The sequence below is a fragment of the Tyto alba genome, unplaced genomic scaffold (genome assembly GCF_018691265.1).
Source record: "Tyto alba isolate M040663 unplaced genomic scaffold, T.alba_DEE_v4.0 Super-Scaffold_5, whole genome shotgun sequence".
NCBI lineage: Eukaryota > Metazoa > Chordata > Aves > Strigiformes > Tytonidae > Tyto > Tyto alba.
The window spans coordinates 19227941-19255863 of NW_024881326.1; the positions used below are offsets into that span (position 1 = coordinate 19227941).

Here is a 27923-nt window from a genome sequence, read left to right on the forward strand (position 1 = left end):
TGAAGATGCAGTAAATTTCATGTTCCATAAATTCAGAAAGGTTGCTTGCAGTTTTTAAAAGAGAGTAGCTGAAGAAGCAGTGGTGAATAGATGCATCCACTGAGAGGAATATAAAATCACTAACAAGTAATGTTGCATTATGGAACAGGTAATTACAGGTAATTTTCTTCTTTGAGAAATTGATTGACTTGCATATATTTGCCACTGGCCTGGCTTACTTCAGAATAAGAATGATGGCGTTGTGTGACATACTGTTACAGGATTGTACAATAAGTATGTAGTATAACTTTTCAGAATAGTAATGAAACGTCTTAATTGTTAAACACGGGGCAGTTTCTGTGGATAATCTTGGTGGAAAAAGGATATTTCTTAATAAGGATAGTAGTTCAGAGGGTTGAAAGGTTTTACTTAAACAGTATGAATAACATCTAAGGAATTGGGGGTGGGGTGTGTGTTTTGTTGCATTGTGTTTTGTTTTGTTTTGTTTTTTTTTCTTTTTTTTCTGTTTGGGTGTTGTTTTTTTTTTTTTTTTTTTCCCCTTTCTTTTTTTTCTTTCAGGTGCTTGTATTTCCTTAACAACGTTTGCACTGATGTGCATGAAGTATTTCATCTGCTGTATAATATGTTGAAAGATACTTCTTCTGAAAATTACTTCTTGTCAATTCTCCAACATTTTCTTCTCATCAGGAGTGATTACTATGTCCGGTAAGTGTCAGGTGTCAGGTTTAATCTTTTTGGAGGGCGTGGGGGAAGAATAGAAATCAAGACCTTGGTAAACTGTCCAGCTCATGATCATGCATGGATAGTTGCTTGGTAATTGATGTGTTATTTGTCTTTCTGCTCAATGTTAATATTGAAAGTATCTTGTTAAATATACTAATGCTTATTTCAAAGACTTGAACCTTATTCTAACAGCCTCATCCCAAAATCTCTTAACTCATTGAGCACTTTTTCCTCTATTCAAGTTTGATAGCTTCATGACTTCGAAGAACTTGAAAGTTACTTTTATAACTAATAACTGAAAATACTTCTATGTGCCTTGTAACTTGTCTTTTCAATGTAAGCTTCTGTTATGTTCACCTCAGGGTGACTTAACAGTGTCAAAGTACCACATGCAAAATCTTGTTTTAGGAAGTATTTTTTTTTGTTGAAATGGGATGATAAAAACAATTCATATGCACAAGATAAAATTAAGTAGTAAAATATAACCTGAGAAATCTTCAATTTTTTTTTTTTTTCATTTGAAAATTTGGAATATCAGTTTAGGTTTGAGGGCTTCCTACTTTATGCTCAGTGCTATGTGAAATTGAGATCTAATACCTTGCACTGGTAAGAACTAATAATTTTGAGCACAAAATCCCCTAATCTTAGAGGTTCTTGATGTTGCTTTGTAGAGATGTATATCAAGCAATTAAGCTAAGTTATCTAATTTTCTAAGTAGTTGAATAGTGGTACTCTTGCCAGTGATGTAATTCACTGTGTTGAGAATGTGCTAAATAATTCTTCCAGCTTATATTGAAAATAATAAAGGTGTTTGTTTTATTGATTATTTTCTGGCAAAAGATACATGAAAAGTGCATAATATTTTATGGAGTCCTGAACTTCTTCAGGTATCCTTCTGAGAATCTGACAACAGTGCTTTATTAGTCTGAGTACAAATAAGTCCTTTACCTTGCAATTCATATATTACCAGTTAAAGTTGCCCCTTTCCCCCTCCTCCATGTTGTCTGGGCATGTTCTTATCTTGTAAAATGTGTTCTTTGTTAGACCTCAGTATTACAAGATAATAGAAGAATGTGTATCGCAGATAGTATTGCACTGCAGTGGCACGGACCCGGATTTTAAATGTAGAGGAAGAATGGACGTGGATTTTACTCATCTTATTGGTTTGTATACTATAAGCAATTTTAACTTGCTTTCCTGAAGTGCATGGGTTTTTTGTATTCTTCTGTCTAGACTTAAATTGACTGTGAAATTTTTCAGTTTTCTGGAAGTAGGTGTATTTGTGGAGAGGGCTGGATCAAACTCTGCAGCCTTGAATATAATGACAGTCATGAAGTTTTGCTTCTCCAAATTTGTCTTGACCTATGTCTGGATACGATAGTCTTAATAAGTAAAAACTGCTAGTTCATAAATTCTGTGAATTTCAGGTCTGTTACAAATTTCAAAATTTACATTAGAATTAATTGTTAGTGGATTTATAGTTCTTATATGGTTCATTCTGAGAATATTTTCTGTAATATTTTCCAAGTATTTGAGGTTAGTTTAAGATAAATAATCAGTTAAAGCATTGAGGGACTGTGGATATTCATGTCATGTGGGAAGGAAGCAGCTGAATAAATACGGTATGATTTAGATGGCAGCTATCAGCATTTAGAAGTGTTGTTTTATGCTTTTCTTGAGATTTCTGGGGTAGATTGTATTCTGGAAATGCAAGGGCATCTCATGAGTAAATATTTCATAGGGGGAAGTAATTGCTCTTGGAGAACACATTCATTTGGGAAAAACGTGTTTTTTTGGTGATGCGACAAAAGAAGCAAAGAAAGGATGTTATAAAGGCTGACTTTGCAGAGGCGGGGAGGGGGAGAAAATTGCTTTGTAAAATGTATCCTGCATATATAAGAAGGTTTTCTGCATTTTCTATTCAGTTATGACACTAGGAATGGGATCACTTGATCTTGCCTCACCTTGCCTTCTGTTTCCATTGACCTGCTAGTTTTAGTGATAACTGGTTTGTCTTTCCATGGCAGTTCCTACCTATAATATATATTTACTTGTGTTTACCTCACTTATAAAATGCGTAGAGTTTTACACTACATGAGAAGTCAATAGAAGTGCTTTGTATCATTGAGCGAAGAAATCTCTGCCTCACAGCCTGTCCAAATTCTCCTTGCCTACAAAATAATTTCACTGAAATAAGGAAATGCTTGATTTCGGACTCCTAATCTGGAGAGGAGGCTTTCTGATTTGAAACTTCAGAAGTAACTATTACTTAATTCTAGTGTGAAAATAATTTTTTAATCTCTTATTTAGTAGTAGATTCATATAAAAGAAAGGGGCATGCAAACTGAGATGTCAGAGACAGAAAACTCTGATGATCCATCTTCCTTGGTCCTGTGTCCTCACCACTTATTTCTATATTTACAGATTTTGCTCATTGAAATAATTTGCTAAATATTTGGTCAGAGAAACCTAGTAATTAATTATGGTTTTTGTCTGTTGCTTTTGTGTCATGGGGTCATAGAGTAATTAAGGTTGGAAGGCACCTCAGAATATTACCTGACTTCTTTGAGTTATTTTATTTAAATTCTAGATGCATGTGTGGACAAAGCTAAAGTAGAAGAGAGTGAAAAGAAAGCAGCAGAATTTTCCAGAAAGGTAAGTCCTAATTGTCACAGTTTTTAAGGTATGGAACAGAAGCCTAACAGGAACACTGTAGGCTTGTTTCACTGTAGAAACTTAGTGGAAACTGGGAAATAATGTATCTCACAGGCAGGGTGTTCTTTTCCATTTAATAGCTCTGTGGGTTTGGTTTTTTTTCTGGGTGTGTACAAGTGTGCAAGGCTCAAACTCCAGTTTACTCTGAGTTCAAAAGCAGATGAGTAATAGTAGCGGTTCTGTTGTATTCCTCTGCTGTAAATAACTGATGGGAAAAATTTCAGTCTTTGCCATTTTGTCCTGAAATACTTAGTCATAGTTAAATACCTGAAGTACAGGTATGTGCTTAAAAATTTAATTAAAAGTTGAGGGGAAAATGTTCATAACTCTTCATCTAGCTTTGTTTTAGAACCTGAAGAAACTTAATGAAAAGCAGTGTCATTCAATATTTGAAGAAGCATTGACTCATCAGGCACAGAGATGCTAACATTAAAATACTGCTTTATTTCCTTATAATGCCCATGGTAAATTATTATGAAATGAGGGAGAGTAATTGATTCCCTTATTATTCACATTTAGGGATCTTTCAGTGCATTTTGGAACCTGTTTTGTGAACAGATTTATTCTTCTGGTCCAGTTCTCAATTATTATGAACTCGATAACTAAGCCCTATTTTGGTGATGGGCAGTTTTCATTTATTGCTAGATACAGGAGAGGTTAGATATCTAAAATTATTTCTGGAGGAAGAATTCCAGCTCAGTGTATTTCTTGTAATAAAATTTTTTGAGAGGGTATTTCTAAAGAAATTGACACTTATCCTTCTGCTTTATCACTGTTGGTGTTTGTGTTGAAATTGTCTTGCCACAACATGCAGTTCATCTTCTTGAACATGATGGTCACAAATTTCAAGTTAAGACTTGAATGAAGTCATTAACTTTTCTCTCTTGAGTGTTAAAGGTGGATGCATTTCTAATAGAGCTGTGGTGTCTGAGCTTTACAGAAAGCAAATTGTGATGCTTTCCTGGCAGAGTTATTTATCATAATGTACTTTCTTAGTGGCAGTCAACACATGTTCTTCCTAGTGATAAGTTGCTTTGTCCTGTGGAAGAATGAATTACAGAATCTTTTATAGATGCTACTAATCTCTTAAGCCTAGCAGACAGTAGCAGGATGAAAATATACACCAAATTTCACACAATCATGGTGTAAACTGGACTTCCATTTTATACAAGGACATCAGGACTAAATGGATCACTGAATTATTGGGATACCTTCTTTCTGAAGTCACTTTATGGATGATCCTGCTGAAGCTGCACACATCTCTCTTCAGATTTAAGCTTGCTGCATGGGATGTATACTCGAATTCATTTTGAGAAGTCTGCAACTTTGGGGGGGGGGGGGGGGGGGAGGGGAGAGAATCTGTTAAACTTGCAGCTGTAGTAAGTACCTGGATTTGAGTGGATCTGTGTCGTGACTTAATGATGGAAGAAATCATGTGGTACTAGAAGAACACAGAGTGGAAAAATACCTTTTTGTGTGTGTATCTATTGCTCTAGTTGTGACATTACTCAAAGAATTCCTGAAAATATAATACCTAGTGTGGACATAAATGGGCAAACACTTCTGTGTTGCTTACTTATTACAGTTTGATGAAGAGTTCACAGCTCGACAAGAGGCTCAAGTGGAGCTTCAGAAACGAGAAGAGAAAATCAAAGAACTTGAAACAGAAATCAAACAGCTACGAACCCAGGTAATAAAACTGAATCACAGTAAGTTCTATAGTTGAAATATTTTTATTTTAAGGAATTGAAAAAAAATTACCCAGGAGTGTATTGTCTTGGAGTTTGAAAATGTACGTTATTAGTTGTATTGATTTGTTTCTAAGCCAGCATAAACTACTAAGGATAGTTAAAGGAGGTAACATTTTTTTTTCAAATAGTAGTGTATTCAACATCTGTTGCAGATATTTGCTTTATTGAGGAAAAAATTTCCTTAGGCTATGAAAAGTTTGAATCTAGCCTGAGGTTTTTTTATCCACGTAGTTTTTTATGCTTTAACATCACTACTTCTGTATGTCTTGCAAAAAGTGTTTGTTTCAGAAGGCTTTATGCTTGAATTGCAAAAGTGTAAATCATAGCTGTACATTGCAGAGTATACTATACTTTTCAGCATGTACGTGCAACTGATCGTTTTTTTTGGAACTCTGGATATCAGGCTGTAGCCATTTCCAAAATGAATATTACACTCACTTTGTAGTCTCATAGGTAAGCATAACAAAAAATGGAAGAACTTATGGGAGTGGAAGGTGATATTTAATTTCAGCAAAGCTGATTTCACTTGCATGCATTTCTTCATGGATTTTGCTCCCAAGCACCAAAACTGTATCGCCAAGTGATCTGTCCAGGATCACTAGTGAAGCAGAGAGGACAAGAAATGCTGTCTGTTGAGCCTTTACAGCATCTCTTTGGTTTCATTACTTTAATGACAACGAATTTGGTTTCAGACAGGTCTTTTATACCCTTTAGGAACCAATAGATACTATGTTGTGGATTTGTTGTGTTTTTTTTTTTTTTTTTTTTTTTTTTTTTCTCTCAGACTGTTTTATTTCCTACTCCTTCAGTGCTAGGCAAGGTCTGCCTGTTGCCTTTTTTCCTCATTGTAGGTATCTTAATGCTTGTGGTCTCACTTCCTATTTGGATAATAACAGGAGGAAAGGCATGTGATGTGCTATAACCTGGTTGCCATCATCCTGCTTTCAGGATGCTGGTCTTTTGTGGGCAAGTTGTCTGTGCTGTGGCCTTGTCAGGGCACTGGCCTTTTCATCTTAATGTAAGCATGTTAGATTGCATTTAACAGTTGGATCGCTGTTCACTGTGTCCTTTGCTATCCGTACAATCTCTTCTTGTAAATTGTGCTGTCTTAGGGTTTCTTATTTAATTTCACACACAGACACTTCTGTTTGTGCTTTATTCTTACCAGTTTTAATGTTTGTTACAAATATCTGCAAGACAATGTTACTACTGAAAATTGACAGTCTGTTTTAATGAGTTCACCAATTTACATTATAATGAGTCTTAATGAGTTCACCAGTTACATTACAACTTGTGTCGCAGTTTGTGGGCCAAAGAAACACATGCTTCTGCAAAGCCAAAAATTTATTTTCAGTAAAATTAATTATTAACAGTGTTATATTGATTCTAACGCTGTTCAGATTATCCAGACATTATGACTGAGTCACAATAATGGTACAATTAAAAGTTGTACACGTTAATTTTCTAGTATCTATGCGTTTTTTCCTCTATTGTTATGCTCACTGTACAATATATTGTGGCACTTATTTTTAGATGCGCTCAGATTTTTCTCAGATTGATTTTTTTTTTTTTTTTTTTTTGACAAACTCTTGCTTCCTTTAAACTTGAGACAGTGAATAATTGCATGGGGAAATAGTATGCAAATCGGATTAAATGAAGAGCCTATATTATATAATAATTTCGTAATAAAAAATTAATAGAGGAAATAGAATATGAACTTGTATGGCAGTTTGTGCATAGCTCCTCATGCTGCTTTCTAACAGTCTTGAAGGACACAATTCTGAGGAATTCATAATAGGCTAGGATCATGTTACCACTACAGAAACCTCTCTGGCTTAACATGCTGCTGTTTCTCTTCATTGTTCCTTTTACAACTTATTAGAATATATATTGCAATTTCTCTTTCTTCCCATCGCTGCACAGACAACTGCAGACAGATTTAAATGAAACCATGATTGTTTTGTGGGTTCTCCCCCGCCTTCCAGCCCCCGAATAAGATGTCAGGATGGTTATGTACAACTGTGGTCCTAACTAACTTCTTACACTGCAATAGCTGCTTCAGTGATTTCTGTGGAAAATTTTCCACCAGCAGATCAGTGTTGTTAAAATTCAGCGTGGTTATTACAGTCTCTGATGCCCCAGCTTGCCAGGACATCCTAAGTGGGATAAATGTTTTGTGCATTGGTAAGAAATAAAATGCTGTTCTGTTCACTTAAATGTTACTGCTACTATTAAATTTTCTTTAAAATGGAAACAATTTGTTTTTATAAAAATGCTAGGTTATTCAGTTTACTTGGCAGTTTTATGGTACATGGCATAATCTATTGTTATTGCTTCTCACTTAAATAGGAGAATGGTTGAATTTCTCACTTTCTTGAGGTACAGTTGACTACAAGGAATATGAGGTGGTTCAACTTCACCTTAAACCTCCTCCTCACCCTGATTAAAAGAGTTTCTTCCTCTTTTATATTTCAGGGTCCAAGCCTGACAGGTCAACTGACAGAAGTAGCACCATTACCTCCCACCCTACCAAGTGAGAATGCACCACCTCCTCCACCGCCTCCGCTACCTGGTGGAGCAATACCTCCACCACCTCCACTACCTGGTGGAGCAATATTTCCTCCACCACCACCTCCGCTGCCTGGTGGAGCAATACCTCCTCCTCCGCCACCACCTCCGCTTCCTGGTGGAGCAGCACCTCCTCCGCCACCACCTCCGCTTCCTGGTGGAGCAGCACCTCCTCCGCCACCACCTCCGCTGCCTGGTGGGGCAATACCTCCTCCTCCTCCACTGCCTGGTGCAGCAGCACCACCTCCTCCTCCTCCACCTCCTCCGCTGCCTGGTGGAGCAGTGCCACCTCCACCTCCTCCGCTGCCTGGCGGAGCAGTGCCACCTCCACCACCTCCACTACCTGGCGGGGCAGCACCTCCTCCTCCACCACCACCTTTTGGTGGGCCTCCAATGCCACCAGGTCTTGGAGGTGTTCCTTTTGCTCCCTTTCCGGTGGTACCAGCGTTACCACATGGGATGAAGGAGAAGAAAAAGTATAAGCTGGAAGTCACAATGAAGAGAATCAACTGGTCAAAGGTATTATAATATTTTTATTCCCCTTAATAAATAGCAGCTTTTGAGGAAGAAGGTGGTGATGCGATAGGGTGGTTTACATTAGATAGTACTTATATTTAATAGTACTTACGTTTGGGGAATTCATTCCGTTCTTTACCCCAAACATTTTTGATTTTGTGTTTGTGATTCAGTTGGTATTGGTTTTCAGATACCTTATGCTATGGGGTAAGCTCTAAGTATTTAATGCTGCAAAGAGCCCATAACACCCCATATTATGGGGATACCTGTAGCTAACAGCTCTCAAAATTATGGCTGATTTTGTATAGAGTTATATTCTACATGTTTTCAGCTGTAATTGATATGTGACTTGCCAAGTGAGAGCTTAAAAGGTAAAATGTCTTCTTTAAAGCACGTTTAAGTTATCAAGCAACTAAAATGTTTACTTTATAAATCATGTTAGTACTTTTTTTTCAGCGAAAAGTTGAGTTAGTTAAAGTACTACTGGGTTTTAGGATAGGGGAAATGGATCTTGAAATAGACAATTGTGTAGCAAACTGTCGTGAAGACTGCCATTTAGGAACTTTGACAATCTGGCAGTTGACGGAAGGAAGGATCTCGAGTCAAGGGGTAACTACAGCTGTTTGCTTAATTCAAGTCACTGTGAGAAATGAGAAAGGATGTTGAGGAAGATGTATTAAGAGGTTTTACCTGGTATAAGTGGCTATGTGGAATTTTGGAAGACAATGCAAAGCAAAACTCTGATTTTAGTTTTGTCTTCTCTGGGTTAAGCAAGCTGTGGGAGCCATAAATTCTGTGTTATGAATTATTATTATTTTTCTTGCTTTTTTGAGGACAGGTTGAAAGTGGGTCAGGCTTTCAGAGACTGTAACTTTACCTTTGGTATCTACTTGACAGACCAGTTCATGATTGCACTGGTTATGCCTTCTATTATTTTTTTTTTAAGGTATGAGTGAAACCACTATGGTGGCAATTCATAGGATTATCTAGTTTCATGTTAAAAGCCTTGCATGAAACTTAAAAACTTGACTGGCTTAAAAACAGAAGGGTGGGAAGGCATTGGCAAAAGCATTTTACCTAATTAAAAGAAATAACTCTATGCTTACTATGATAGTAAGTATATGGATTTAAACTACTGAACTTTTCTGTTTAAGGGCAGGCGTCCTGACATAAGGTTGAGAATTATTTTAAGATTAGTCCTCTGAGTAAACACAGTAATTTACTATAAATTAAAGCATCTAATTCAGAAATTAAGCCAATTATTTTGTGTTCAGATTTCTTCTGTTCTTGTGTTATGTTCTGGAACTTTGAAAGGAAATTTGACTTTCATTGCCTTACCTGCCTGTAAATGACAGTTGTAGTACAAAACACACTGTAAGAGTGCTTTTCTTTCTCTGAGAAATGCAGGTGTTTATCCTCTTAAGACAGTTACAAAACTTATCAGAAACTTCTAAAGGCCATGATGTTATTAAACATCAGTTTTTATTGTAAACATCGAAGACATTTTTATTAGACTGAATTTTTAGCTATCTAGTTCTGTGTAAAATTATTATCACATTTGATTTAGCAATATGTGGTTTAATATTAAACTTGAGTGAAAGTCATGGATCTTAGAGTTGTGAAGCTGTTTTTCCTCCCCTCTCCTTTACTTTACAAATATAGTTGATATTGTATACTATAATGAATTTTTAAATGAGATTCCTATTGACAGAACTTTGTGTTTGATGTTTGACAGATGAGTATCCCAGAAAGCTAACTTAGTTCCAATACAAAGGTCTTTTTAAAAAGTCTGTGGGTTGCACATTGCTGAGCGATAGAATTTTTTATTTTTATTTATTTTTTTTTCCCCATGAGAGCTTTATATGCCATTGACAGTATCATTCTCTCCTGAAGTTGCTGCTCATATTTGACTCACCACTGCTTTCTCTGGTTGGGATACTTTCTCTCCTACAATTCATCTATACTTTTCATTTATTTTGGCATCTCACTTAATCAGGGAAGAATTCCTGCCATACTTATGCTTTCTACAGTCAGCTGTTCTTGTTAAGTAATACCTAATTCTAGAGTCATTTGCACTAGTTTTGTAACTGTGAAAAATAATCAGACTACTATTCTGTAAACATATAGAAAAATAAGCTTTCTAGTTTATAATACACATTAATCATTGCAGCCAATTTATTGTAATCAGTTATGTTCATGTGTTTATAGAAATAATTTATAAAGTGTACATCTGAACATTGTGTATGACAATGGAAAGTAACTGCAGATGGACACTTTGCTTAAGTGCTCTGGGAACAGTGCCAAAGATCTGCATACTGAAAAAGAAGAAAGTCTATTTGATCATCTCTTTTAAGGAGCCATCAGTTTGGGAAGAAAATTCTTACTGTTTAACTTAGTGCCTTTTGTTGTAACTGTCTTCACCTTCAGTGTTGGATTAAGGTAGGTTTTGAAAAGGTCTTACATGCAGCTGGTGGTAAAGCAGCTATACATTATCAGATTTTCATATGGTAAATATAGCAGTGATAAATTTCCTGCACATCATCTAGAAATTAAATAGCCCTGAAAATTAATTGGTATTTGAGCAAACTTGTAAACAAGAATTGATAAGATTTCAAAAACTAGAAGATGAACGTATTTTGAAAACAAAATAGCTGAATCGTACATGAAGAGTAAAACTGGCTTTCAGCTTCTATATTGCAGAGTAGTTTCTTCTTTTAACATAGCCAGCATTAAATAAGGTACTTGAATGAAATCTGTGTTTGCATTTGAAAAATAGAAACTATGTAAGAAAGTGATATTAAGTATAAAATTATTTATGATATTTCAAGAAATAATTATTCCTACAGACTTAATATTGAGTCCCTGAAAGGTTCACATTGACTTATGATTTGCAAATAAGGTATTCCATGCTCTGGCAGTGTAAGAAAGACTATTCCTTTCACAGTTCTCAACTAGCAGGGATGCACATCAGTGGTGAAGAATTTGGGAACTGTCTAGAAGAGAATAAAGAGAAAGTTGGAACACTTTCAAACCCAGATGCTAATATGTTATCAAGGCTGTTTGGAAAACTGGTTGTAGGGGAGAAATGTAATAAAAATCACTGTGTAAATAGAGCAGTTCATCTGAGTATGTTTTGTTCAGGAAGCATCTTTAATAGAATGTAATACCTGGAACATACCTAAACTTAATTCAGTCTAATTATCACAGATGTCTGGTAGCATTTGCTTTATTTTGGCTATTGAAAATACTAATTATTAACTTCGGAGATGCCATTTTTGTTTCAGATTCAGCCTCAAGAGATAGCAGAAAACAGCTTTTGGGTAAAAGCAGAAGAAGATAAGTTTGAAAACCCAGAACTGTTTGCAAAATTGGCGCTTACCTTTGGAACACAAATGAAAGGTACGTTCTTCTTTTACTTTGTGTTATCCTTTTATTAAGTTTAAAACTGTGCAGTGACAGCCTCTTTTATGCTTTGTGCAATACCATGGAATTCATATAATGTTTTAATAGCAGGAAGATGATTTAAAATGTATGTTTTTATTAAGCATAGCAGTCTATTACAAGAATTGCTCCTCCCTCACTTCAGAGCATGAGGGCAGGAGTAATACTTCTTAAAAGTGCAGGTTATGTTCCAGACAGATATTTTTTTTTTTTTTCAAATTAAATTGTAATTAAATGCTAATCCTAAAATCATGCTCATCTGCATTAATATTCCTAGCTGCAGGAAATGCAAGTTGTCAGGTTCTTTTAGATATTCCACATGTGGAGGGTTTTGTGTCACAAAATTTTACTTGCTTGTATCACTCTCCTAAGTCAAAATCTTCTACAAGTACGATGTAACATTTATAATATGCACTTCAGTCACAGTATCACAACAGTGTAATATGCCTACTGTCATGATTCTGGAAAATGTGGGTTGAAACCATTGTTCTTTTCAAAGTTTTTGTGTTTCTGTCCTTAGTCTTTGCTGCTTTTTTTTTTTTTTTAAATAATATTGCAGCGCTCATTTAAGAAAAAAGTCTTTAAATATATTCCTTTAATTAGTATTTAACTTTGTGTTGTGTAATCTAAGAAGCATCCCCCCCAACCCCCCTTCAAATAAACTAAATTGTTTCTGTCATTTGTGAATGAACTAAGTTAGTTTTCAAGGGTTGAATGTGTGACTGCACACTCATTGTTTGCATAATACCATGGGAAAGTGTCAGATAGTCTACTGATTGTTGGAACACAGTGTGAAATGGGTCTGTTTGACTGCTAGAGAGAACAATGCAGTGAGAATAAAAGCTATGCTGGAGATTTCTGACAAGTGTAACTGAAGCTGCACGGTATGTCATGTAAATAGCTCTTCTGCTATTAGTTTTAGATGAAAAAACCCTCCATTAATTGCTCATTTAATTTATTCAATAGAAGGTATGATGTTATTATTTATATCTTGAGTTGAGAATGCAGTTAGTAACAACTGAATCTTGGTTATGATTTTGATACTGTAATACCATACTCAGGTCTCAGTGGCTTTCAGATGGTCTTTGAGTACTTGTGAAGCTGCATACAGGTCTTTTCATTATTATCCATGGTTAATGGTCAATTGATCAGTATTTTGTATGTGGCCATTTACCAGTAGCTTGTTTCAGGCACTGAAAAGCAGCAAGTACTGTTGAAGTATGGTTCAATAATAACTTACTTGGGAGCTGATGAGGAAGCCCAACAAATTAGAGTCCAAGAAGTGGTAGATATTAGAAGAAAGAATTCCTGATATAGCTACAAATCTTCTGTCCATTTTTCAACCAATTAAGATACGATACACTTTTGGGATGTGCAGTTCCTGAAGGTGGGTGGGGTCAGATGTATCAAGTGTTTATTGGCCAAATCTGAATAAGAAAACACACACTTAACGATTTTGAAGTGTATGTGTGTACTGACTGTGGGCATTTTTGTGCTGCTGGTTGTTTTTACTTGAACTTTTTATCTTTGAGAATTAACAATTCATGTGGTGCTTTGTATTTTAACCACAGGGAATCTTCTGTCTTAATTCAAACCACTAGAATGTTCTCACTTCTATCGATTACTTGAGGATTTTATTACCTCAAAATTAAGTTGTATTGAACATAGAGGTTTGTGGTATCCTGGCTGTTGTCTGAATTTCAGGAACAAGAACTGGACTTTATACTAATACAGTGTTTGAAAGGTTAACTCAGGTTAAGAAAGGTCTCTCAGAGGACCGTAACTTTCCTGAACCACCATTTCTTGAGTAGATTCGTTGAGTTATTTCTGAATATGTCTTTTTCTATGCTCTTTTGAAACTCCTTCAAAGAATTAGTCATAGCTGTGTTTTTCATAAATATATATTTCACTCAGAGCTCATGCTCTTTTTAGTAGCCATTAGTATTCTGCCTTTACAATGCGTCCTACTTTCTGCTATAAATGTTCAGATACTACATGCAGTAATAGAAAAGCATCATCTGCAGTAATTTAACACTTTTCCATACCAAAGTTTGATAGATTCTTGGTTCATAGCATTGTAGCGAGGTTAATATGATGTGGAATTTTTCAATGGTTTTAGTGTGATAGCAAGACAGGAAAACCTTTAAGGGAAAGAATCCATAGCAGCAGGTAACACAGTAGAACAAGACCCTTCTTAATGAAAATGACAAGCGTCTGCTCTGAGCTGAATTTTTTCATCAGAAATCTGAAGAAATGTTTCTTCTTTGTTAAAAATTCTGAAAAAAAAAAATCTTTAAATTTTGACATAGCTGTCGGTTTCATATGAGAAGAAATTGGTTTTGACATAGTTGTGCAGTTCTGAAACAGAAATGCTCCACACAGTTTACTGTAGCGATAACCTTGCAGAGATTTTTTCTGTTCTTTCTTATGTTATTCTCAGATAATGGTTGTAGAAAATAAGAAAATAACATACAAGGATGTGAAGACTGTTAAAAATGCTACTACATATTACCCAGGACATTAACATCTTATTTGGATGACTGGTAGAGAAAGTCAGTGCTGTCTGTCTGCGAATTCAAGTTTTTCTTAAAACTTTAACGTGTACTAGAAGTCAAGAAGAATCTCAGAACTTTTAGTTGCAGCACAGGTTCAAATACTTGCATTCCACACGCAATTTTTTTCTGCAACTTCTATCTGCAAAGGGAAATATTAACTGATATTCACCATTCTTCCTCACCTTTTGCCTTAACAGCCACAGGCAGCCCATTAATCCCCAGAATACTTATTTCAAGCATAATCTAGGATCAAATTACTCTTCTGCTTTAGTCCCATTTCTTGGTGTGGTCTCCTAATATATTGCAGGAGAATGATAGAAAGACAAATAGAAATGCATTTTATATCCTCTCAAGAGCACAGTCAGCATGTAAAACAAATAAATGGATGAGTGGAAGAAAACTGACAATTGCCAAAAGCAATTTGTGATGACTGAGTGTTTACTATCTTGTATTTCTTGGCATTTTGAAATGATAGTGGGAATAGTAACCGAAGTAAAACAAATGATAGCATACACACTTATTAAAAATTTGTAATTCCATATAGGTTGCAGCACTCAAATTTAATTAAATCCCTGAATTTTATTCATGTATATCTGGCACAATGAGAATGAAACTTTGGGGTTTTTCCTCATTTAACATAGTTTTGTTTTAAGATACTTCAATAGTAACTTAATGTTGGTTGTCACTGAACTATGTACTGCCTGTTTTCAAGGAAGGCAGTAAAAGCTGCAGGGAAGTGGTACTTTTGGAGACCAAAAGTCTGTGCGTGTAAGTCATAAGATGACACTTCCAAAGCACAATTTTCATTAGTTAATGATTTATTTCATTAATCAATTAGCTGCTTGTGGTACCTGAGAATGTTTAATCACAGAGCACCAGGAATAAAGAGGAACGATCCCTGACTGGTAAAATAATTGCACTTCAAATATACTTAGATCCCAGTTTTCTTTTAAAAAGCATGCATAAGGTTATATCTTTATTTGTTACTGTAACATTAGATATTTAGTACTGAAGCCCCATGAATATGTAGAATGCATTTAGTTAGCTTTAAATCAGTGCTAACAGTTAAACTGCAGTATTTGATCCATGAAATTAGTGAGCACAATTATGAAAACATCTGTTGTACAAGGAGCAATGGAAACAATCAAAAGTGTTCCCTTTAAGACTTCACAGGATTTTGAGATCTTGGAGTTTGAACTAAGTTAACTGAGATCTAATTATCACTGTCTCAGTACAGACTGGAAAGATAGTCTCCATTTTTCTTCCAGAGAAACACAGATGACCCAAATATCTTGGTTTTGAGCTTGGAATTGTGCTTCCAGATGCAGAGAAGGAAACAATGATTATAGTCTCACAGACCATTTTGGAAAGTAAATAATATTCTAGATCAGGCACAGCTGAAAATAAGTAGACAACTGTGGTGGTCACTAGTGAGTTGAGTGATATTAAGATGTGGGACAGTTACTGCATTGTGAGTGTCAGTGAAACACATAGATCCCTATTTCCTTGTGTAGATTCACAAAGGAAAACAGTAACGATGGTATTAGTTTCCAATCAGTTACATGTTTTCTTTTGACTTATTTAATTCTAAGAGAGAATCTGATATCCAGAATTTTATTTTGTGATTCATGCATTGCTTTAAAGTGAAAGCAGTGATTTTGCTGGTGAAAACATGTGTCATCCTTTTACTGTTTTTGAGTCATGACTTGAAAATTTCAGACTCAGTAGTATTTGGTTTGCAAAATGATATTATCATCGACTGATTTATGATTTGATATTTAAGTAGCAAGAGGAAGGAATTCTACTGAGTTACTGTTAGTTCAACCGTATCTTCTTATTTTTAAAACAGTTAAATCTTTCCTACAAGCAACAGTCTCTTTAGACATGTTTTTTTTTCAACAGGTAGGATAACCTTTACATAGTGAGGTTTTTTCCTTTTCCAAATTATGTATGATCACATAAATATTTTCTTAATTAAAAAAAAAAATCCTTTCTGGTTTATAGAGTATAAAGAAAATGTGAAATAAATTAAATGAACAGTCCTCCTTAGCTGGATGACACAGTATGACCCCTGCAGTATTTCTCAATAACTGAAGAGAGGGCATCCAAGTGATCAGATAGATGCATCTTGTTTCCGTGAGTCTATTATGTGATCTTAAGTCATGAATTTCTGTTAATACACAGAGAAATATTGAGGTGTGCTGCCTTCTTGTTAATATCATTAGATGCTCCCCTTGTCAAAATTCTAGAACTGAAAAAATTACTCATTTTTGAATAAATTCACAATAGTGATTTTCCTGTGAGGGAAATACTATAATGAAGTTGAACAAGAATTTATGCTTAGCATATTAATCCAGTCTGGTTATTTACCTCTAGAAGCCTGGCCTACTGCTTTTTGGTGGGGTTGAGTGTGTGTTTGTTTGTATTTTTGTTGTTTTTCTTAAAAGACTTTCTACAACTAATATTAAGTGTTTTCAAGTGTTAGTGTTCTTAACAAGAACCTACTTAATAACAAACCTTTGAAATCATTTAAGCAGATCCCATTATGTTGTGCAGCTAGAACATTGTTCTTCTAAATTTTGCTTTTGTCCCTTAAATTACCTCAAATTTTATCTTCAGCTGCCGCTGTAAGGGAAGAGAAAGCATCAGCAGCAGTGTGATGTCTGTGGTAAATTGTGGAAACGTGATCTCAAAATCTCCCTATGTTGTTGTTCAATATTTTGAATATTAAATACAAACATAATTGTATGATGAAGTGTCTTCTAGAAGGTAGAAGTAAAGGATTAAGATGTTATGGCTCTGTAGATAAGCTGTGATACATCATATGCTTGGGGCCTCAGGTAATTTTGCAATAAAGTGCCAATACTCAATATATCAGACCTGCTGGTATCAAAATCACTTTTCACTGTTTGATTGATAGTCTAATTGCAAAACACTACAGAGCAAGTTAATGCCTTCTCCCTAAAGGATCATGTTAATTTCTGGCTCTTGTAATTTAGGTTGTGTATTTTGCCAGTCAAGAATGATAGTGGTGCTCTGAAGAAATTAATTATGTGTACAGTAGATGTGTAAAGGTAGTAATTAGTACATAATAGTCTGTAACTACTGGGATTGTTCCAGTACAGAATTCATTATCCATCCAATTTACCTCAAGGGAAAACTTCTTGATCGTGATTCTGTTGCTTCTTTATGATTAGGCTTTTAAAAAACAGTTCAACAATCATTTTGATATGTTTTCAAAATTGAAGTAAAGTTTTAATAGCTGAGTTGTCTTTTTCACATTATGGGATTTTCAGTGAGAGAGGATAAGAAAATACAAACTTGCATGTAATCTATAATTGAACAAAACATGAAAAAAATATTCAGGTTTTTATTTATATATATATAATGTAATAATATAGAAGTGTAATATAAAATATGTTAAAACGCTTATTTTATTATGGTATTGGTTTAGTAATTACAATAGGAAAACTTAGGTGGCTGTCCAGTCCTACCTTTTACATCTCCCTCTGTGAATAAACTTTAGGACTTATATGTAGCTCAGTTTTAAAATATTAGTAATCATGGAAAAATTAGTAAAACTCTGATAAGATTAACTAAAATTTAGTTTTAATTTATTAATGTTAGTGACAGAATTTTAGTATCTAAACTTGTTTCACTGGATGATGGTGAGGAAAGTTGAAATAGGCAACTAGAAGTAGTATGAAAAAGTTGTTGGAAAAATTTAACCAAGAAAGTAACATACCAAAAAAGCTGAAAAGCAGTCCAGGGAGACAGCATTGCTTCTGAGGAAGACACAACATATGATGTGATGAGGTTAAGAAAAAGGTGATGTTTAGATAGCACTAACTACAGTGATGATGTCAACAATATTAATAATGCTTATTTGAAGATGATAAATAGTTTCTTTTTTAGTCTATAAAGGTAAGACTGTGAACAGTTCAGGAAACTACTTGTGCAGAACTGTAAGCAGATGACAATGCTTATCCAAATGAGTTTATTGTAAACGTTATAAAGTGAATGTTCTTTTTAAGTTTGTTGGAAATAGCAAGGGGACTGGCTCCAAAAATAGACGAAGGTGGATTACAGGCTGTTACCATACATAGGTGGTATTTATGCAGTTGTTACACTCAAGTGTTCTCATGAACAGAAAGTATAAACCTTATATGGAGACTTCAGCACTTACCTTGTACTTTATTAAAGAGCTAAGGCTAATCAAAATACAACGCACACCATTGTGCCATTTATGTTGATACTAACACTCAAACATAAACTTACCATCCACCCCTTCTTTTTTTCTGATGTTATGCTCAGCCATCTAATGTGCCCCTGAATAGTGAAGGTCAAACGGTATTGCAGCAAGTCAACAGCATCTCAAGTTCCACAAATTATAGATCTACAAGTTGTATGATCTTACAGTGAAGATTTTCCTTCTTATAAGTCTGCTTGGGGGTGTTCTAGCTTGTTGGTAAAATACTTCTTATCATAGTATGGTTTGGGTCAGAAGGGACCTTAAAGCCACCCCCTGCCCCAGGCAGGGCCCCCTTCCCCAGCCCAGGGTGCTCCCAGCCCCGTCCAACCTGGCCTTGAACCCTTCCAGGGAGGGGGCAGCCACAGCTGCTCTGGGCACCCTGGGCCAGCGCCTCACCCCCCGCACAGGGAACAATTTCTGCCTTACATCTCATCTAAATCTCCCCTCTTTCAGTTTAAAATCATTCTCTCTCATCCCATCCCCACCCCCCCAATTAAAAGTCCCTCCCCACCTTTCCTGTCCCCCCTTTAAGCCCTGGGAGGCCGCTCGAAGGTCTCCCCGGAGCCTTCTCTTTTCCAGGCTGAACCCCCCAACTCTCTCAGCCCGGCCTCCCAGGGGAGCTGCTCCAGCCCCCCCAGCATCTTCGTGGCCTCCTCTGGCCCCGCTCGAGCAGCTCCGTGTCCTTCTGCTGTTGGGGGCCCCCGAGCTGGCCCCAGCACTGCAGGGGGGTCTCCCCAGAGCGGAGCAGAGGGGGACAATCCCCTCCCTGGCCCTGCTGCCCCCCCTGCTCTGGCTGCAGCCCAGGGCACGGGTGGGTTCTGGGCTGTGAGCGCACGTTACTGGCTCACCGTCAGTTTTCCATCCACTGCTACTCCCAAGTCCTTCTCCACAGGGCTGCTCTCAATCCACTCCTCACCCAGCCTGTGTTTGGGATTGCCCCAACCCATGTGCAGGACCTTGCCCTTGGCCTTGTTGAACTCCATGAGGTTTGCACAATCCCACCTCCCCAGCCTGTCCGGGTCCCTCTGGATGGCATCCCTGCCCTCCAGCGTGTCACTGCACCACACAGCTCGGTGTAGCTGGTGAACTTGCTGAGGGTGCACTCAATCCCACAAAGATTAAAAGATACTGACAATTCTTTTTCTCCTAGTAGATCATTGAGTAGCATCTTCTGTTTGCATTTATTGATTGGGGTAGCTTATCAAGGCTTCCTTCAGTTCTGGTTAAATTTCCGTGCATTATTCCTCCCTGCCTTAAAGTGTTTGTATGACTACATTCTAATTAAAGTGAATTATTGAAACTTGAGCTGCGGTAGTCTTTTGATTGCTACCTACTTTATGTGGATGCATGTCATTTTAGGTCTAAATGTCAGTTTTCTTGGAGTAGTGAATTAAAGGCCAGAATGCAGGTGGGCTGCTATTCCCACCCACTTTAGCTTTTATTTTTCCCTTGCTTGCAGCACCCACAAGAACACCTTATTAGAGCTTAAATGTATATTTTCCATTGTTAAGAAAACATGCTAAAAGATTTGAACAATTTACCAACTTCAATATTTAAAATTACTTCCCCAAAATGTTCTATAGGAGTGTAATATGAAAGACATAACTATTTAATTTATTGATGTGTGTTAAACAAATTAGACCATATAAACTAGGAAGAGGCAATGTCCTCAGTATATTTTATTAGGCTTTAATTAAAACAGTCCTTCTGGTTTGAACACATTTTGTTGATATTATTAACATGTGAATTCCGTAATATTCATGTGCGAGTAAATAGTGTAGTCTTACTCATTAACATCATGCAGAAGATGTTCATGTTACGTTCACTTGTGGAATACCCATGTGCAGTCGTCAGTGAGTTTTGTTTGAGGCCCTTTTGCTGTTACTCATTGAGCCACTGAATGTTCACAATAGCTTCTCTCTTTTGAACCATTTGTACCTTCTAATTTCAATTGTGCAGGGTGCCTTTATGCAAGAAGGGGATGTAGAACTGACTATCAAATCACCGAGCCAGGAAGGGCATTTTAAAGCAATGTCTTTTGTGTTCTACATCTGATATAAAGCAGGCTTATTTTTGATCTCCTGAAGAAAATAGCGTGTAATTTTTTTGCTCTGTGAAACCACCGCATTCTTAAAGAATGGTGTATTATTTTGCAGGTATTTTTTAACTTTCTAGAGTAACTTACATTCTTTCTATTTACGTCTCTGCCAGATATTGAGGAGAGGGAGAAAGAAAGACAGGCTAGTTTCAATGTAAGTCAGTTGATACTGTTGATTCAGTCGATTTTTTTGTTCCTTTACTTTGCTGCCCCAGTTAACAGGTATGTCTTTCTGATGTGAATTTTATTATTTTTAACCCCCTCTGTGACATTAGTCTGCTGAAGGAGATAGCGTTCTTCGTTTGATCAGAAGGTATGTTTTAGCTTCAGATGTTCTCATTGAAACAATTAAGTTTGCATGCATTAAATGCAGTTTTGAATTTTTTATTCTGCCACTGAAGCGATGCAATATTTTAAGACTGATTCTACCTCTGTGCAGTGTTCATCTGAATATTACAAAGCTTTTGTTCACTGTTATTCTTGATTGACAAGTGGCAATATGAAATATGCATCCTTCTTTATCAGCCCTTCCTCTTTGCTTGATGTGATGAAACATTTTTAGTTGGGAAAAAAAGTTTTGTTTATCCTACTTTTCAGCTATTTTTTAGTAAAGAGGTAAGTAGCAGACAAAAAATGAGGTCAGTGCACCATTAAACTTGAAGGAAAACTGCATGCATTTACATTTGTTACTTGAAAAGGAAAGGAAAAGAGATTAGTACTTTTAAAACATTAATCTGAATTCAATATGCTAAGAAGCCCAGATCAAATTCACCAGAGAACTTAAACTTTTACGAGCTTTAAATGGACTCAGTTTTGATCAAAGTTCATGTAACACGGCTGTATTGGTAGGTGTGAGAAAGCAAGCTTCAGTTTAGTACAGGAATCTCTAGTATTAAGCACAGAGATGTTGTACTAGCTTAACTATATGCATTACTTGGGTGAAATGAAAAGAAAGAAAAGCCCACAAACTCATGATGTATTTGTTTCTGGATTGCAAACTGCAGGTGGCTCCCTTGGTCTTCTGATTAATTCAGGATCTGTATGCTTGTTTCCTTTCCCTCCTTGCCCTCTCTTTTTCAGAAGTGTGTGAATCCAAACCAAAGGAAGATACTGCTTTGCAATGTAGGGTCACCTAAAGGTTTCTGTGTCTTACAACAATTTAATTTAGTTAGATTACATATTGATACCTCAGTTTCACATAGAATTGAAGCGGTCTGATTTTCATCTTTCAGTGTATTTGAAATTGTTGTTCTTTTTCAATAAGAAAATAAATTCAGGTATCATAAAGGAGTGAGTTATTAGTTTGCCATTTTTCATTTTTTCCTTTCCTTTTCAACTGCATTTATCCAATAGGTAAACTGTCAAACTCAGGCATGGAAGAAGCTTTGCGGTTTTTAATTCTTTAGGTCCCTTCCAACCTGGTATTCTATGAGATAAACTGATACCTGAGATTATTACCATTTAGCATAGGTTTATATATGTGTATGCTTATATTTTTATATGCACTTTTTTTTTATTCTTAAATGATGTTAGAATTATTTAAACAACGACAATAAATTATATTCCAATGCTTGATGAAGGCAAAAAGTATTTATATATAATTACCAATGAAAGAAAAGCTTTTCTGCCTAGAAGTGCCAGCAGCAATTTGTACCAGATAATGATACCCAGTCTTGCTATATTTAAAGTATCAAGTGAAAAATGAAGCAGGGACAAAAAGGAGCATGTGTTCTTTGTATTCAGTTTTTCATCAGGTACTAAGGCTTAACTGCACAAGTCATCGACTCCTTAATTAATCGTTATACTTTAGAAGTGAACTTTCAATAGTTACACAGAGAAGCAGGGTTTCCAAACTGACCTTAGGACTGATGCATGTAGTGTCACTGCAGCTGGGCTATTGTTTATGAGAATCACAAATGAGGCCTCCCAAGAATTACTTGTACGTATGTTCCAGTGTAAATTTTTTCGTATGAGGAAGCCACTGTGCAAATAGTAGCTGTTTGGTAGCACCTGCTCCTGTTGAAGGGAGTGTGTCTTTTATTTCAAGAGCATTGGTACCCATTTCATTCATCATAGTACAAAAGGACTAAAATGAGAATAGCATTCTGAAGAGGCCAAAACAAACAAAAGCTTCTAATTAGGAGGCGATGTTTGTAAATCTTAGTTCTTTGTGTTTTATTTCAAATAGCATTTTAGCACACTTACCTTTCGATAAGTTAAATGATTCATTTTCTATGTGGAAGATAATTTGAAACACTGAGTCACAAAGAATATATATTTTCTTTTGAAAAACCATACTATGTAAAATAGATGTACTGTTGGTGTGACTGACTAGCAATTGTACTACTTATTTGCTAGAAGTAGATCAGAAGCTGAGTATTTGCACCCAAATTTGTATTCAGAAACCACTAACAAAAATGTCTTTTACTCCCTTTACTTGGGAGTTCCTGACAGTTCTGTGTTGATTGTATTTAACACCAATTCTATATGATAAAACACAGTGCTGTATGATGAAATGTACAGACAGGCATTGTAGTATGTATTACTGAGAGCAAACGAAGGCTTTCTTTTCATAAATGGATTTGCTGATTCTAATATTTTGATCACAGGTTTTGTCTATGCTGGATTAATGTGAGGAAACACTGATATTTTCTAAATATTTCGAAACATACAGGAAGTTTGTTTTTTTTTTTTTTTTTCCAGTTTGGGACTGTAGAGTAGTTGTCATCGTGTGACTCTGCCTTTAAAAGTTTTGTGGTATATTCGTAAGGGAAAAGATTGATGAGGGACAGATCAGATAAATACAGTTTTCCTAGATCTATTATTTCTGGAGCTCGCTTTCTTTACATGTGCGATTGTTCAAGTTAGTATTTTTTCAGAGCATTGGTGCTGTATCAGAAGGGTTCGGATTGAGTAGTTTGGATATTATCTTGGTTAACATGATATAAAGAACGGTAATAATTGCAGCTTCAGAAAAGCAAATACATGTAGTTTGTATGTGAATTAAAATACATTCAGATTAAGAGACAGATGGGAAATAGTTTGATGCCCAGGATATTTGAAAGTTGCTAGCTTTATTCATTGAAGGCTTTGGGGAGTATCTTAATGTATTTCACACAATTCCTATAGAAATTGAGTTAATTTTCAAAATCAGCAGGGTATCTATTCTGAATCCAGGTCAGATGCTCTCATGGGGAGGTGATTCCTTCAGTTTTAGTTTAATTAGTACTGCTTAACCCTTTTCAAATGTCACTAGGACAGGTTATCCTTCCCCACTGGAGATTTGAGGAGCAAGGATACAAAATCAGAAATGCTGCTAGTTACTCTTTAACCATATTACTTCAACAGATACATCCTGATTATCTGCCTTTTGTAATGCTAAGTGTGAAAATGAGATTGTAGAGGATGTCATGTGTGTATATGCTTGCTGTAAGACCATCATTTGGGTAAGAAATCCGTGGAATTAAAAGAGTTTCTGAAGAAACCTGTGCTGCTCAGCTTTACTGCAAGTTTAAGTTAGTAATTCTGTTAAAAAGCTTCAGCAGTGGAATTTAAGGAAGGCTATTTTCTTTATTTTTCTGAAGTATGACTATTACTATCAGAGTTTTTCTGCTTAAGTATGGTAGTTTTGCTGCTTGAGTTACTTTAGGTATTTGTTGGTATTCCTTCAGTAAACTTTGAGAAGTGCTTGGTAATTCTAAATACGTGATCAATTGCTAAACTGCTTTTATTTCATTCATAAGAATCTCATTTTGGAAATGCAATGTACTGATTTTCAGAAAGAGTGGTTGGTATAGGGGTTGTGGTGAACTTGCAGAGCAGTGTTTTGTGTTAAAGACTTGGAAGGAAAAATTTTGGAGTGAGAACAGCTGCATATTGTCTTAAAAAGTCTCCTGTATGTGTTTTTAACAATGTTGTGACTGAGCTGTCTGAGTTACAATGCCTTCAATTTTAGGTGATAACCTACAGGATTCATGTATTCATTTATTAGACCTGAGTTTTCAGAATTGAAAAAAGAGAATCTTGAAGATGAAAGGTGGAAGAGTCAATTCTGACTACAAAGAAAAGTCATGGGGAGGTAAACTCTCAAAGTCATGCATTGTTTTTCTAACTCCGTTTGGTGTCTCAGAGGTCCCCATGAGCAGAGAGTAAGGATCACTACTTGTCATGCGCAGACATATGTATATTACCCATAAACTTATATTCAACAAGTTTGGAATTCCAGCCTCCTGTGTGATAACTCTGGTAGTAGTACCTTCTCTACATACTATATGCTTTGTTTTTCTAAAGGAAATAGAGCTTTTGTTTGTATCAGCTTTATAAAATACAGCAGAGATAGAAAGGCAGTTTCATATTCTGAAATGTCTGTTTCAGTCTCTGATGCAGTGCTCAACTAAACTATAGCACATTTAATGAGCAATTGAGGACAGAAACACAGGTACTAGGCACACCAGGGAAAGGGATTGTGTACAAAGACTAATTAGCATGAAATATGAACGCATTCGTGAAGAAGTCTTGATCTATAATGCTCTTACAGAGACTATTTTTTTTCTATGAACTCTACAAAAAAGAAAGTCAGAAGTTGAACTGAAGAAAGCAGTGGGGTTTGTTTTTACACAAATAAAAATCTGTATTCCTTGAATAAAACACGTTCTAAATGAATTGGTAAAAGATTAGACTGAAACGAATGCTTTCTCTCATGTCAAAACAAAAAATAATCTTCAAAAGATACTCAAGTTGTGGGTTTTTTGTTGTTTTGTTTGTTTGTTTCAACTTCATTTTTTTCAAGGGAATTTAAGTTAGATACTAGAAAAATGTATTTAATTTTAAGCCAGTTACTCAGAACATGATTAAATAGCTTATTACATGGGTTTTACATTATTTTTTTTCTTGTTAAATGAACTGTTAAGATTATCTGTTGTGGAAATTTTCCAGAAGCATGGCTTATCTTTCATGTGTAAGAACTTGTATCTATATATGTACATAGAATGCACTGATGATGAGTAGGAGGTCATCCTCTTCTTACTTCTAGGTCTGTGTTGTATAATTCCATGCAAGATGGTTTTAAAAGAATGTATTTTTGTCCTTTTATGTGTTATTTGTGGCTGTAGCTATGTTTTCTGGAAACTCCTTCAATATTGGTAAAGTAAGCTCCATATCTAGTTACTCCTAGAAAGCTGAGCGCTGTAATGTAGGTTCTTCGACTGAAGTAAAGCCTCGCAGTTGGCTGTGAATTTGTGACCCAAGTGAAGGTGGGAGTTGAAAAAAAAAAAAAAAAAGTCTAGATGAAAGGATGGAAACAAGATCAGCTACTTACCAGGAAAGTTTGTGCTGACTACTAAACAGACTGTGCACCTATATTTTAATATCGTGAAAGCTTCCAGCAGAGTTCCAGGAATAACAGTGTATTTGTTTAAACAAATAAAACCCCACCATATACAAAGACGTAGTTATAAGCAAAATTTATGGCCTTGATTGTAAAATAATTCTTTTAGGGCTGTATTAATGAGATGTTTCCTCCATCTTTCATCAGAACCATAGGTAGTACATACTACATTACTTCCTAAATGTACTACCTCTCAAATTTTTCTGTAAAAGTGTAAACTGACAAAATATGATCTGATTCATGGCCTGGTTCCATTTACGTATCGTGCTGACCTGCAATGATGTCATATTTACAAAAAATGCTCTCCTCTCCATGCCTGTCGATTTTATGTGCAAAACTGATTTTTTTTTCTTCCTTTATTGCTGATAAAAAAAAAAAAATAAAAAACTCCCTATCTGCTTTTGAGATTACAACTTTTATCTGATAGATAGTTTTTTCAGCTTTAATGCTATTAGGAGACGCTTTGAACAGTATATCTACCATTGCAAGAATTTCTGCCATATATACATAGAATAAGGATAGATTGGTTATCTAAATTAATAAAGGTTCTTTGGAGAAAGATACATTGAAAAGCTATCTAAAGGATTAAAAGCTAACAATCATGCTATTAAGTTTCTGAATTCACTGAAAAATTGAAAATACCAGGTACATAGGCATTAACATAGATAAGGAGCTGATAATTTTGTTGAGTTGCTGAATTACCTGTTAATGATCTCTAAAGGAGACAAAGTTGAAATTGCAGTTTTGTGTATTGTGTAAGTGTTGTGTGTCTTGTGCAGTTGTGAGAAAGTGAAACTTGGTTCTTTCAGATACCTTTTTCTATTCTTTAAGGTGGGAATATAATTATGTTAGAATAATATTACAGAATAATCTTCCCATGTGAAGTGGCAGGTAAATAAGAAATGTATGGCTCAGAGGCTTTCTAAAATCTGAAGTCCACATGGTAAACGGGCTGATTTTTGTAGGTCAGTGTGGAATTATCTGTAAGTTCCATATTCTGAATCGTATTATGCGTGGAATAAATTTTGAGGTTTTCCTTTTGACAATTTTTGTTCTTGCATTTAAGACATTTGGATCATTAGTACTGAGCCACTGCCTTCTTAATGAATCATTTTAGCCAAATTTTGCTCATGTTGGTAATATGTAGGTAAGCAAAGCTAGGTTACATCTGCTAAATTTCGAAAATATTGTGGGTTCTCTATGCTTATGTCCTTAAAATGTGCTGAGGTGAATAGTGAAACCTGACTGTTGGTAAAGGTGAGAGACTGGTGGCTGTGTGTTTCTGGACTATTTTTAGTCTGCTACAATGCAAGTGGCTTGATTTAGTACTCTGGTAGGTCCCCTAAGACTAATCCTGAAATGTGGAAGTAATTTATCTTTTACTTCTTGAAGGGAAATAATCATTGCATGTGTATTCAGTGAGCACCTGGGTGTTTTCAACACGGTTTGAGATACTTGGACTCCAAGAAAGCTTTTTGAGGGTAAATCTGTTGGAAGCAACCATACAGGGTTGTCTTCAGGCCAGTTGAGCCCAGTAGTTTGTCTTCAGCAGGTGACTGAAAGCAGATGCTTAGGCAAAATAGTAAATGTATGTTAATTAATGTATTGTAAATGTCTGTCTTTTAATGTACATAGAATAAACTAAATAGTGATACTTCCCAGCTTCCAGCAGTTGACAGGTTTTTTTTTCCCCAGAGTGCAAGGTCACATCTTTATACGTAGTAAAGTCTTCATTGTGTTTTGTTTCCAGTGAACTCATGAACTTTTAGCATTCATAACTAGTGGCATTGATCTTTTCTCTATTTCAAACAAATGTGTAGTTTTTCAGTGTTTCAATCCTGCTGGTTGCTAGTCTTCCTTGTTTGTTGCCTTCTATTTCTGTCATTACAAGTCTCATTAATAACTAGTTTATATTTAC

The 27923-nt window shown here is 35.7% G+C and overlaps 1 protein-coding gene across 3 annotated transcripts in view; it reads left to right on the plus strand.

Annotated features, from left to right (window-relative positions):
* The window catches only part of DIAPH2 (diaphanous related formin 2), a 248629-nt gene that overhangs the window by 44324 nt on the left and 176382 nt on the right, over positions 1 to 27923 (plus strand). For all 3 annotated transcript variants that reach the window (XM_032982709.2, XM_032982710.2, XM_032982711.2), the window contains 6 exons: positions 589 to 705; positions 1768 to 1886; positions 3314 to 3378; positions 5024 to 5128; positions 7665 to 8276; positions 11558 to 11672. In XM_032982709.2, the coding sequence (XP_032838600.2) occupies positions 589 to 705; positions 1768 to 1886; positions 3314 to 3378; positions 5024 to 5128; positions 7665 to 8276; positions 11558 to 11672 (1133 nt within the window). The remainder of the gene's footprint in view (positions 1 to 588; positions 706 to 1767; positions 1887 to 3313; positions 3379 to 5023; positions 5129 to 7664; positions 8277 to 11557; positions 11673 to 27923) is intronic.